The sequence below is a fragment of the Oryzias melastigma genome, linkage group LG15 (genome assembly GCF_002922805.2).
Source record: "Oryzias melastigma strain HK-1 linkage group LG15, ASM292280v2, whole genome shotgun sequence".
Lineage (NCBI taxonomy): Eukaryota > Metazoa > Chordata > Actinopteri > Beloniformes > Adrianichthyidae > Oryzias > Oryzias melastigma.
Window position 1 is genome coordinate 28,558,373 of NC_050526.1, and position 13,400 is coordinate 28,571,772.

At 41.4% G+C, this 13,400-nt stretch overlaps 1 protein-coding gene across 1 annotated transcript in view; it reads right to left on the reverse strand.

Moving 5' to 3' along the window:
• Positions 1–2,673: 2,673 nt before the first annotated feature.
• Positions 2,674–13,400, reverse strand: part of wdr11 (WD repeat domain 11) — a 50,365-nt gene continuing 39,638 nt past the window's right edge. The window contains exons 21-29 of the mRNA XM_024297371.2: positions 13,123–13,185; positions 12,790–12,855; positions 10,881–11,061; positions 8,695–8,790; positions 7,291–7,456; positions 6,561–6,658; positions 6,128–6,273; positions 5,084–5,163; positions 2,674–4,128 (exon numbers count right to left, since the gene is read on the reverse strand). Coding sequence (XP_024153139.1) covers positions 3,926–4,128; positions 5,084–5,163; positions 6,128–6,273; positions 6,561–6,658; positions 7,291–7,456; positions 8,695–8,790; positions 10,881–11,061; positions 12,790–12,855; positions 13,123–13,185 — 1,099 coding nt within the window. The 3' untranslated portion in view covers positions 2,674–3,925. The remainder of the gene's footprint in view (positions 4,129–5,083; positions 5,164–6,127; positions 6,274–6,560; positions 6,659–7,290; positions 7,457–8,694; positions 8,791–10,880; positions 11,062–12,789; positions 12,856–13,122; positions 13,186–13,400) is intronic.

Sequence of the window (13,400 nt, forward strand, 5' to 3'; positions counted from 1 at the left end):
GCGCAGGAAAGAGGCCGAGCCCATTAAAACTGTGTTCCCCCAGCACATTTTCATGCATATGCAGGCGTGGATCCATGCACACATCTGAAGCTGCAGGAAATGGGTCAGCTGAGGCGCAGGTATCCTTTACATCCTCTCCTGGCCCCACTGTCTGCCGATGAAAGCGGATACCTCCATCTCTGCGGCCCCGAACCCGGCCAGCCCGGCGTACAGCAGCTCATAAAAGGCCATTTCCTTCATAATCACCCCCGTCTTCCCCTGCTCTAATCTCTCAGAGGGGCTTTTCTCTACTGTGGGGGCATCAGTGGCATATCTGTTACCTCACGGCCAATGAAACGCAGAAAAAGTACACAGACATACTGTACTTTTTTTTTAGGGGGTCAGCCACATAGCTTTGGCTTCTAAGCCTCCAGGCTCTGATGTGAATGAACAAAGTCGACTCGGCTTAAGCTTGTCTTTTACCTCATATATTTAAGGTTTGGCTAAGAGTTCCTAAGCTTCTTTTTTCCATCTTTCATCGGCTGTTCGACTCCACATTTTCTTTACAGGATCTTCATTTGTCATTTAGCTAACCAAACAGCTTCAACCCAGAAGAAAATGGATGAGGCTTAAGGTGTGACAACAGTTCCTCCAAATGTTTCTGTTGACATGGCAGCAAAGACTTCCTCATATATATATACATATGACCCACTTATGCTTCGAGTAAACCTCCTGACTTCTTTAGGCCGTCAGGTTAAATCCCGCTAATTGTGTAACTAAGAATCATTTGGTGTTTGCTTTCACTCATGCTCCTGGTTGATCAGTCACACACGCTCCTCCACCCCCCACAGGGAAAAGCAGACCAGACCTCAACCAAAAAGCCACAAAAGAGTTCCTTCAGGGTTTTTAAAAAAGATGATCCCATTCACAAGTCATCAGCAGGATCTGATAAGCATTTGTGATTACCAGTTAATGTTCCAAAGATCCTGTTTTGCCCCCCCCCCCCTTTGGCTCCGTTTGCAGGATTGTGGGTAAAGTTAGGCCAGGGTCTACTGAACACTGTCACATTCATCCAAACGGAATCAGATAAAGCTGGGGGGTCTGAATACTTTCAACATAAACATTTCCTCAAACCCCCATCTGGGCCCCCGCACCTCCCTGCAGCCAATCGGAGTCTGTGAACTTTGAGGTGACCAGGAGGCTCAGCCAATAGGAGGAGCCGAGGTAGAGGAGGGAAAACATTGTCGGACCAATCAGGGGAGGAAGCTGAAGCAGACATCAGATGAGCGGGGGCCTCTAGGCGTCTCTGATGCGCAGTGACACCCCAGATGTGGGCGAGAGGTGGTGTTGTGGAGGTAATGGATCCGACCCTCATGTGAAGCACGGGTTTCTAGTGGACCTGGAAGTGTAAACACCGAGGAGAAGAGTGAGCAGCTCAGTCAGCCAAAAACACACAGAAAGAAGTCTTAAAATTAGAGAAAAAACTTAAGCACTTAATTTTAAATAAGCAAATAATCGGAAAAATGATCCTACTAAGAATTCTTATATTAAGAAAATAATTCTAAATGTGTTTTCTTAAACAAGAATAACAGATTATTTTTCTTGCAATGTAGAAAGGAAGACAGTTCTTGAAACAAGCATTGTTTTTTTTTGCTAAGCTCATCACTGCAAATCTGCTTGGTCGGGTTTGGTGGAAAAATACAGTATATTCAGCAGCCATTGGTGCTCAAGAGGGTGTGAGACGGTCAAAAATGACCAAAACCATCTGGACCGAGTGTTAAGTAAACAAGAGAAGGTGGAGCAAATGAGGGATGAACTGAAGGGTGAAAAACTGCTAAAATTTCAAGAGGAAAATCTGTTTTTTTTTTAATAACTATTGTTTGTGAGCATGCTCAGACCGGCTCATCCCGGATCTGTTCTGTCAGACATCACAAAGACCAATCAGCGGTGGCTTTCATTCTCCTAAACGCTGGAATCACTGCATCTTCTGAATCGAACCCTAAGGCAAGCGAGGAGAGGTGACAGCGAGCAGCAGATGGAGGCCGCTCAGGAAATCAGTGGAGGTGGAGCAGGAGGGCCTCCGCCTGCCAGCTTTCTTCTTGTTGTGAAGACATCAGGAAGGGCTCCAAAGGAAAGAGCGACCACATGACGTGGAAAAAGGAAATGTCGAGCGAGGGGATCTGCATGAAAGTTGGTTTCTGAGCGAGTTGGGAGGTAAGTTTGGTGAAAATGGCGGCTTGGGGCACGACGAGGCCCCGCATACTGATGACTTGGCTGCAACGGCGGTTATTCATCAGGTCATTAAAGGAACACAAGCAGCTCATTTGTAAGCCGGTGTGTTCCAGACGGTTTCTGGTCTCTTTGTGCCGCGCTTTGTGCTCGGGAAAGAGAAGGAACAGAATACACATCCATGAATAAATCTGAAGCAGTGAAAGGAGTGAAAACGCTCAGACCTGGGCAGCTGTTGGCCCTCCACCGGGGCAGAAAGGGGGTAATTAATCGCGGAAGTGGTTCGTGTAGGGGCGAATTCAACCCTAAGACAGCTTGATAATGAATGAACATCGATCTACCTGAGCCGGAATGGAAAGAGGATCATTAAAAAGAGTCTCTGATCCAAATCTGCTCTGTCTCTTCAGCAGAGGGACAAAGGCGCCCTCTAGTGTCGCCACTTTCAGAGGAGAAAATACTAAAAGAAAACATTAAATTGATTTTATTGCCATCCATATATACACATACATAATTTTCTTTTGTAACACATCTTAAAGCCTTTGGGGGACTGCAAAAACACAAAGGCTGCACACCAACGAGTAGAATCAAAGAAACAAACACGTCTACACACTAGAACTTTAAATAGTAAAAAAAAGTGGAACATATGGAATCAGGTGTTACATGGAAGCAGCTGCTTCTGTAAAGTGACAGGAAAAGGGAGGAAACAGCAGCATCATCTGCAGGCCCGTGTGGCCTTTTTTTGTGTGTGTGTTTTGGTGAAACACTGGAACAACACGAATTACTCTAAAAAAACAGGCTGGGTTACCATGGCAACACGGGTAATGGCTGCTAAATGCAACCCAGATGGTAAACAGCAGTTCTTAAACACTGAAAGTTGCTGTGAATGGAGTTACTGTGTTGCTTCAGGACAACTTTACACATCGGAAGCCAAACAAACACGCAGTCAGGCGAGTCTTTGAACGTCACACTAATCACTGATGATCTGCATATGTTCAGAGAGCACAGGAGCAGGAGGAAGCCATTTCTGTGGGTCTGCAGGAACCGGTCTCACACGAGTGCATAAGACACAGGAGAACGAGCTGACTTTATCAACATCAAAGTACAATAGAGCAGAACATCACTGGAACCCGTCACAGACACAGGAACATCCACTGATCTGCACACATCACTGGAATGGATTAACATCTAGCTGTCATAATGAAGCTCTCACAAGATACTGATCAGAAAACTGAAATTAATGCTCATCTGTGAAGAGTCACAGCAGACTTCAAGGTTTTTACTCACATTATAAAGTCTTTTTGGTTCAATCAAAGTGCTCAGATTTCAGACGTGGAGTTGCCTTGGTGACATTTTCAGTATTAGAGGAGGGAGAGACCATCGTTTAGAGTGGAGGTGATACGTGTTACAATGATGCAGATCTGAGAAATGATTTGTACCCACAATAAGATTTAACCGCAAAGATTAACAAAAAAAAAAAACAGAATGTAGAAGAATTGTGTTGTAATGGTAACAGCCTGTTGTGTTTCTTTTGGGGCTGTTCCGTGCATAATAAACACAGGAGCACCAGCACACACAGGGATGCTCCCACATCCATGTAACTCCTCAAAGAATATCTGTCTTCAGGAGGACATGAGGCTCTCCTGGACGCCTTGTTCCTTCATAACCGTTAATCAGTGAACCCCGACCCCCCAGCACCATCACCACCACAAAATCTGCATCACTCTGTGCCCTCTTCTCCAAGATCAAACTCCTTGTAGTCAAGCGGAGCTTCGGTCCCGCCCCCTTCTCCTTGGAACAGCTCCTCCATCAGCTGGACCCCAGCGGAGCCGGCCCTGGACGCCCACAGGGCAGCGCCCTCCCTCAGGCCCAGGGAGCGCAGCAGCCGTGCGTAGTCCACGAATGCAGCCTCGATCAGCTTATGTGCAGCATTTGATTAAGGAAAAGTTTCAGAGGAGGACGGAGACGACCACTGAGCTCCATCCAGATATGAGAAGCTAAAATGCTAATATTAATAAAACATTTAAAAATGATTAAAAAAAAATCTCAATATTCAGCTAGAAAGTTGCTGCAGAATCCTGCACAGGTCTTCTAACAGGTCATAACTAAATCCAGATGAATGGATCCATCATCATTTGTGTGTTAGAAAACACTTCAAATGAAAAGCCTTACTCCTTCCGTTGCCCTCCCAGCAGGCGTTTTGTGTCAGGCGTCTCCATTAGGAGCCCCACAGCAACGTAATTAAAGTAATTAATTATGTGATTCTAATAACCCGTCGGGGAGGACGTGCTGATGGGGCTGAAATCAGCTCTCTCTGCAAACTCGCCGTCCCCATGGAGACACCAGGGTCTTCAGCAGAAACAGAAAATTATAGATCCATATGAACAATCCTTCAAAAGATGTAGAGTTCCACTGAAAGATTTATGTGTAGTTCTTAAATGAATTATTATTTTGTGTTAACTTTGACCTTCTGACTACCAGAAAAAGTATAATTCTCAATTCACCTCCTCACATTTGGTATCATTGAAAAGCCCCAAATGTCCTCTATAGATACCAAAAGGAGTTTGTTCAGTAATCTGCAGTGGTTGGGATATATTCAGGTTTAGAAATGTCCTCTACAGATGATCATTTGAATTGCTGGTAGTCAGGAGGACCTGTGTCTCAGTTGGAAGATTCTTGCACTTCACCTTCTGTAAAGAAGGTTTGCATTGATCTAACATAAAAGAAAAGGTCGAGTCTAAGTTATAGTAAAGTAACTATGAGTTTTAGGTTTAAAAAATATCAATTTTTACTGGAAAAACCACATTTTCACAAAGTATTAAGTCAAGTTCATACAGTAAAACAACTGGAGTGTCTTAATGAGTTTTCAAAAGGATATTGGAAGTATCGTTGGCCTCCATGACACCGTTTTTTAGACAAGCTTCGATGAAGAGGGCGGCTCGATCGAACTGCCTCATGCTGCTCCGGGGATGAAGAGGAGACAAAAAAAGAAGCAGGAGGAGGTTAGAAACAGGAAACCTTCCTGGGTTTGTGTCTGTGAGCCGTCGCCTTGATGAGCATCTCACTCTGCTGAGGGCGTTTCAGGAGCAGAGCTGTCAAAGAGGAGGGACGGTAAAGCTGCAGGAGAAAATGCACCAGACCCAGGTTTGTCCTTCAGCCTGCTGTCAGGGTGAAGGTAAAGCATCCTCCTTTACTTCTGAAGCGACATGAAAAACAGTGATCTGGATTTCCCATCAGGAGTCTAGATCATCAAAACTAGAAACTGTTTTGAGGTTTATTCCCCGATCAGGTACAAACTTTTTTTTACTTTGGAAATGTAAGATAAAAACTGCAAAGAAGACCCTCCAAAATGATAATATTTGTTGGTTCATAACAGCTGCATCATGCATATTCCATCCAGCAGCTCTACATTTGGAAAAACCCGTCTGAACTCGTCTGAAAGTGGACAACGGTTCCTCGCAGGTTCACGGACAGCAGTCAGAGATTCTCTGTGATCACAGTGGACGTTTCTCCTCCCTGACAGCGTGATAAAGCCCACCTGAAGCCTCCGGAACAGCACAAAGCCGACACGTCAGCTTTGGCTGGGATCTGCACACCTGCAGGTGATCAGCTCTGCACATCATGCATGAAGCGCTCCGGCGTTTACTGACACATTCCTTCTTTTACATTTTCACACTTTGCTTCTGAATTTAGCCGTCCGTGTAAGTGAATACTGAAGAAAAGATATGAAATAAAGTGTAAAACTTTAGAGGTGAAAAGATTTTTTAATCAAAAATATAAAAAGCCAAAATCCTCAATAAAAGCAGGAGTTTTTTTTAGTGAGTCAGTCCAAAAACTATTGGAGAGAAAAGATCAAACATTTATTCTCTGCAACTTTATGAATTTTCACATTATCCAATATTTCTAGATGTCTGTTTCCTACCTGTGGAGCATTTCGCCCACTTTGTAGAAGCATCCGAGGGAGAGCAGCAGCAGAATGGCTTTGGATTTCTGGTTGAACTGCGGGGAGCACAGGTGTTCCGCCCAGCGCTTCAGCACATCTGAGCCCTCCGCTGGATTCAAGCGCACCTGGAACAGCAAACATCACACAGATGTTATCCATTTGGAGGATCAACTGGCAGCAGGGATGTACGAACAAGCATAAAAAACGGTTTTATGAGGCAGACAGACTGCTTCCTGATCCTCGCATGCCTTTGTACTGTAAAGACTGGAAAGAATAGAAAGAAAAAAATGTAATTTTTGCTGTAGTCAAAAACCGAAACGCTCAGATATCCACTTAGGAAGAGCTTGATAAATTATCCAAACATGGCAGAGTCTCTGTGTTCCTGTCGATGAACGCCGTCATGCTGAGTTACCTTAGCAAGCCAAGCGGCTCGGTTCCACTCCCCGTAGGTCTGCAAGTAGCGGCACGCATCCGCTGCCTTGTCAATCAAACACAGCAGCTGAACTCCCTCTAAAAAAAAAAAAAACAAGGAGAGGAAAACAGTAAAAACCTGGAGCCAGCCTCTGTGGTTCAGACTGTAACTGTTCAAGGATTTTTAGAAGAACTTCTTTAGAAACGTTCCAGGATTTTAACTTTTTTTACACCAGTTTCAGACATTTTTAGGAAAAACTTTATCTGGACGTTCAGCCAATCTAACATAACCTGTTCGTCTTTATTTCCTTCTTGTTTATTGACTTTATTTATGCCCCCAGTAAAAACTTGAACAAAATGGACCATCATTTTTCCAGAAACTCTCTGCAAAGACGTTTATGGATTCAACAGAAAAAGGATAAAAAAGGTCAAGCTTCACGTATGCCAAAATAAAAACATCCAAAAGACTTGAAAAGTCCCCACTTCGTTTGCTATAATCTGCTTTAAGGTTTTTAGATGACACTTTAATTTTAATTTATGCTAAATGAAAATATTCCCATATGACAGACAGCAGTAAACAAAGATTTGGTTCAAGAGTTTCAACTCCTTCATAGAAAGATAGCGGCACTCCATTCCGCTTTGAATTTACATCATTTTCAGTAATGAAGTTATTGTGAGGCTGCTGACATCCACACATTAAACTGAAACCATCATTTCAGCGGCAGAACTACCTGCAAGCTTGCCATTAGCAATCATGTTGGTGGCCACGAGTTTGATGGTGGACTGTGAGGGTCCCGAGGAGGTGATGGTGGTCACGAGGCAAGCCTTGAGCGAGTCGCAGTAGTAGCTGGAGTTGTCCGCGCTGGTCTCCAGCAGTAATTGCACGGCCCTGTCCGTCTGAGAGCCACAACACAGAGACGGTAATGACTGAGGCGGCGTTTTACAGGTAAGTGAGCAGAGAGCAGAACTGGAAAGGAGAATGATGCTGGTTATGCTGCTTTCCATCAGTGAAAGCTCCGCCTCACGCTGGGGTCACCGCAGACACAGACTCTGTCTGAGTACTCACAGCGGCGTGATTACAGCTGTGATTACAGTCAGGACGGGGATGAGGAGGCTAAAGCCTCCGAGAGGACAGAACGGCTTTCAGTCCTGAGCATCTCTGAGCAACGGAGAGAAAACCTGAGTGTTTGGGTGTCTGTGAAGGAACATTTAGGTCACACTAAACAGTAAAAACACAAAATCTGACAACGATCTTTTATCTAGTTTGTAATTTAAATATCTTATGACACTGGACATGAGAGAAAACTAACACAGTAACTTTACAGTAAGACGAAATAACTTTTTTAAGATAATAAATCTTAAATATCTTGAGTCTCTTGATCTTAAAACATGGTGTTTTAAGTAACATCTCAAGTAAAACATTAAGTTTTGTTTTAATTTTACATAATATTTTTGAGCAGAAGTTTCATTTGTGAACAGTTATTGGTTTCGTTCAATAAAAAGACTAGCTTAAAAAAAGACAACTAAAAAGTTTTATTTGATTCAAATAATTTTAAAGAAAAATGTATCTTGAAAATGTCAAATTCTAGACTTATTTTAAGATGATTATGGATTTAAAATAGGAATAGTTTGACTGTTGAAGTGCTTAAAATATTGTATATTTCGGGGAAAGTGCATAATAAAATTTTAAAGCTACTTTTGAGCAATAAGCAATTATTTTATGACATAACGGCTGGTTCACACTTGCTGCAGAAGCACCACAGAGCAAAGTGCACGCGGCGTCCGCTCTCTCCTACAATTCACACCAGACGCGCATTTTTCCGCGACGGTCGACAGGCGCTTCTGCAAGAGCTTTTTCTTTTTTTTTGTTTGTTTTTGCCATCATGCGTAAATTAATAACCTAAAAATATTACCCCACGTTTCTGTTAAGAAGAACTGCGCTCTGCCTCTCTCTTGATGTATTTAATATTTCAATATTTTGAAATTGATTTGAGAAGGACACGTCTTCCAGTGTGGGGAGGTGGCAACATTTAAAAAACTATCAATTATTAAATACATTTAAGACATTTAGCCTGAATACAAGGTGATAATTGTAACAAACATCCTGAGTTTTTATTAGGGAGTGCAGTACCTACCTGACCCAGCAGGAGGAGCTGGTCAGCACATTTCTTAGTGTGTTCATAGCTGGAACGTTTCACCTCCTGCAAGTGAACTCGATCCAGCTGGAACTTCTGTGGAGGACAATGTGGGTGGAGCAGCAGGTTAGTTCATCATCTCAGCATCATGGAGGCACAAACTCAAACTGACCTACAGCCTGCAGACTAATGATGAACCAGACGGAGAAGAAAAGACACCAGCAGAAAAATGAGATTCAAGATGAAATTCAATTAAAACGTTTTAAAAATTCAGCAGCCTCTTTGGTGCCGTAGACAGCCTCAGCTTTGGTGGTCTTCCTTTCATTTCCTTCCTCATCAGTGAATGACTTCAAAGCGTTATTGTTTCTGACAATAACAGCAGAGAAGGATGTGAAATAAGGACAAAAATTACATCATCGTAGAAAATGTAGCGTTCATTTTTGATCTTCGTGCCCTCTTTTACGCCCTGTTGTGATGAATTCTCATCTGTGCTAAAGTCACGGCGATAAATCCTTGCTGAGTTTCCAAATGGTTTTAGCAGCTTTGGACATCAGTCATTACGGTGGTGCTATCAGAGCTGCTTCATAAAGACAGGAGGCAAATGCTGGTGCCGAATGCCGGGGCGGTTCTTCAGAAGTCGGCTTTGTGATCACGGCATGGCTCCTCATTAACAGCTAGTTCAACAAGAACTGAACACAAGCTATTGGAGAAGAAAAACGTACACGGCTCGCTGAAGGCTTTTTAATTGGAGCTGAAATCAGACGGTCCAATAAAAGACTCATTTAAAAAGCTCGATTTCTGCTAAAGGATCTTCTGACTCATCATGTTTGTCGTTGTCTCTGAAGTGTTGCACATTTGGGCGTAGAAACAGAACTTAAACTCTGGACAAATTCAGAGTAAATAAATCAAATAAATCAACAGTTATCACTCGCTCAGTGGGAAACTTTATAATTACTTTCCAAACTTCCCTTAAACCTTCCAGCATTTTCTGCAGTAAAATCAGTTTCAATGAACCAAACAGAGACTTAAAAACAAACCCCTCCTTTTTTTATTGACTACATACGCTTCAAACTATTTGTTACTTGCAAACATTTCAAACCTTGTTTTTAGACATTCTATATACTTGATCAGGTCTGTAGTTGTTTGAACTTCTCTTTGCTCTACAATTTTCCAAACTTTTCTCTAAATCACCACAGTTGAGAATGTTTTGTCTCATTAAAAACTAGGAATAGAAATAAGACAATTATTATTAAAAAGAGTCAAAATACTTTCATGATGTAAGACTAAAACAACTCAAATTTCCCTGTAATTTTTATTTTAAGAATGTTATTTCATAATTCTAAAACATTCATCTATAAAATGTAGATTTGTGTCCTAAAAAAAAGTGATAGATTATAGATTTATGAAGATGGGCCAACTTGCACTAAGGTTCTCATTTTGTTTTAAAATTAGTCATTTTCACTTATTTATTACAGTACTTTTGTCACTGTAATTAAAATAAATTACAATTAAGTTAATACAAACTTAAAAAAAATCATATTGGACTTTTTGAAGTAATTCTATCAAAAGTTGTATTTTTTTAAGCTTTTTTCCCTTTTAAAACTAAAACTCTTTGCTTGTCATTTTTGATATCCTATTAGATTTCTAGTGAAGTGAAATGACTTTCTGCATGGACAGATCATTATGCTACTTTTCTATAGATTTTCTTCTTTAGATTAGTGTTCTTTTCCTATTTTTAGGCTACCTATTTTTGCAGCGAGAGCGTTTCTAAATGTGTTTTTGGATAATCAATGTTAAAAAATGACTTTGAGTTTGGACAATGGTTCTATTTGTATATTAAGAGACACATTTTGATTTATGGAATACATAAGCAAGAGTGAAGGATCTTTCTTTCTAAATGAGCGTGTTCCAGTGAAGGCTGGACTGTATCTCGTGAGGAAAGAAGTGAAAAATGGTTTTGACCTCAAAGGTCTGACAGCATCAGCAGATTTTCCAGCAAACAGGACCACAGTGTAAAGCGGAGGAGATGCATGATGCCATCAGCAGTGCAGAGGAGAGTGTGGTTGGACTGGATCATAAAGCCCGGCCATACAGGGATCACTTATGCTGGGATTAGCATCAGTCTTCATTTTCAAAAGGGAGAGCAAATGGAGCGTTCCCCTCGTCGTTTTTGAGTTTGAACTGACCTGGAAGTAAGAACTCTCACATAAGACATCATAGCAGATGTCCAGATGGCTCTGAAGCGGCTGCTGAGCTCCGTCACCTCCGTCTGCCGTGGACACACTCAGCTGACGAGCCTGCGCAAAGGACTGGAGGTAGTGAGACGCCACCGTCCAGAAGTGAAGGTCGGACTCATCCCCGAAGAGCCTGCAGATCACCACACCAATACATCAGAGGGTTCACGTCCGTCTCTGGAGAAATTAGTCTCAGTAATGACCACAGTTTGTTCATCTCGCAGCCTACGCCTCAATCCTTCAGTAAACCGTCTCCACACTACTTTTCTTTGATGCTTTACCTCCCTCAGGCTCCTGTAATGGAAGTGCAGAGACGCAGCTGTTGCCAGGTTACCACGCCTCATTAATAAAGGCACAGAGAGGATGATCATGACCTCTTCATCATCAGTAGGCGACCGCAAGAATTTTTTTTTTTTTTTAAGATTTTAAAAAGAAGGATTTAATTTTGGCTGCAGCTGGTTGTTACAGATTTGTCATGTGCTCTTATAAAATGAGAGATCAGAGCTGCTGACATCTGCTCTCCTGCTATGAATTTTCTAGGACGAGGCAATCACTCCCAACAGTTACAATGAGCTTTCTTATTTATTATTCTGGCAGACGGTTAGAAAGTTTAAAAACTGACAACATCAGCCTTCTGTCTGTTTGGAAAACAGGGAAAAAGTGGAAAGATAAGCAGCAAAAAACCTGACAAAGCTTCAGATAACAGCAGCACTTTACATACACGTGACCTCCAAACAAAAGACGCTGTTTTTTTTCTTTTTTTTTTGTTAATACAACAGAAGCTTTTGAAAGTAGGAATGGAGTTTAATATTAAAATATATGCAGTAAAAAAAAAACATATTTATAAACAGTACACATGACGTAAATAACTTTGACCATCGCAACACGAAAACTGCCTTTGGGTAGGACAATAGAACGTTTAAAGACAATCACAAAGACACACCCCTAAAAATGAGAACATTTAAGCCCAAATAAAGTCAAAGCAGTTGATTTTCATAATAAAAAAGTATTTCTTCAGTCAAATAGGAAATAAACAGAGTGGAGGACGCTGAAGACAGGCTTAGATGGAGGAAACTGATTCGCTGTGGCGACCCCTGAAGGGAAAAGCCGAAAGGAAAAGAAGAAGAGTAAACAGACTCTTGAAACCAGACTATTGATACTTTAGTTTTGCTGTAAAATCAGACTTTTTTTTAAATGGGGTTTTGGTGGAACTGCATTTGCATTTGGTACTTCCTGGTTTGAGTCAAATTCAGGAACAAAAGGTGAGTGTCTGCCTGTATTCAGTTTGTATTTGAATCCATTCACCTATTTCCAAAACTCACAGAATCTCTTTTGGGGTCTCAGGGTTGCTGGAGCCTATCCTTGGGCAAAGGTAGGGTTCACCAACAGATATAATGAACATTTTGTAAAAAGTAAATAAATAAAATATTTTTTTGGCTCTGTTTTTCTTTTGTTTTTTATTTATTTATTGAATCAACAGTATACAGACAAGAGAGCCAGTTTTCCCTTTGAAAAAACATATTAAATTGAATGAGCACCAAACCGCAAAAACAGCTCTACTTAGAAATAAGTCTAAAATTCTTACCCAGTTTGAAGATTTTTTTATAAGCATAAAATTCTTCCAATGAAATAAGAAAATGTTCTTACCAAAAATGCTTATTTTAAGAAAACGATTTTAGTTGCTAAGACATGTTTTTTCAAACTAAGCTCATTTTGCTATTCAATAAAACTTTCTTGATAAGATTATTTTTCTTGCAAGACAGAAAATCAGACATTTTTTCTTGAAACAGACTCAGTTTTTGCAGTGTAGCAGCAACAGCTGGCGGCAGCAGCAACAGCCCTTTGCGGCGCTGTGACTCACCGGGACACCAGGAGGCAGCGCTGCAGCAGAGTGAGTTCAGGGTCCTGCAGCACACTCTTGGTATCACTGGGGAGCCAATCACAGACAGACAGTCAGAACACAGCCAGAGCCAATTATTCTCCTCAAACACAGCAAGTCCGCTGTGGCTCTTTTCCATCGGTCTGCACACAGACTACACGCTCTTTAAGTCTTCTGTTTAAACAGCAGGAATCCTGAGGCTGAAGACAAATGCAAACATGCTTCAGACAGGTACACTCATGTTGAAATTTAGGGGTTAAATATAAAAAATCTAGACGCTAAAATTGGTAGTTTAAGCAAAGAGTAATAACTTACTTAGATAAGGAGTTAAGCTGCTCCTGGATCAGACCCTTTATCTCCACCTTTTCATTGTAATCTCTGAAACAGAGATCAACATGAGTCAGTCGTTCCTTTCATGTCCTCATTTCATCATATATGATCTAATAATTCACCAGGAGCTGAGAGAATGGTTAGAGTCCGTGTGTCAGGCAGTCTATCTTACATTTATGCAGAGGTCACATAAAGAATGTGGCTAATAAAGCTGCAGGACTTATGAAAAGGAAGCTGTCTGTTATTGATTAGTGAAAAAAGTC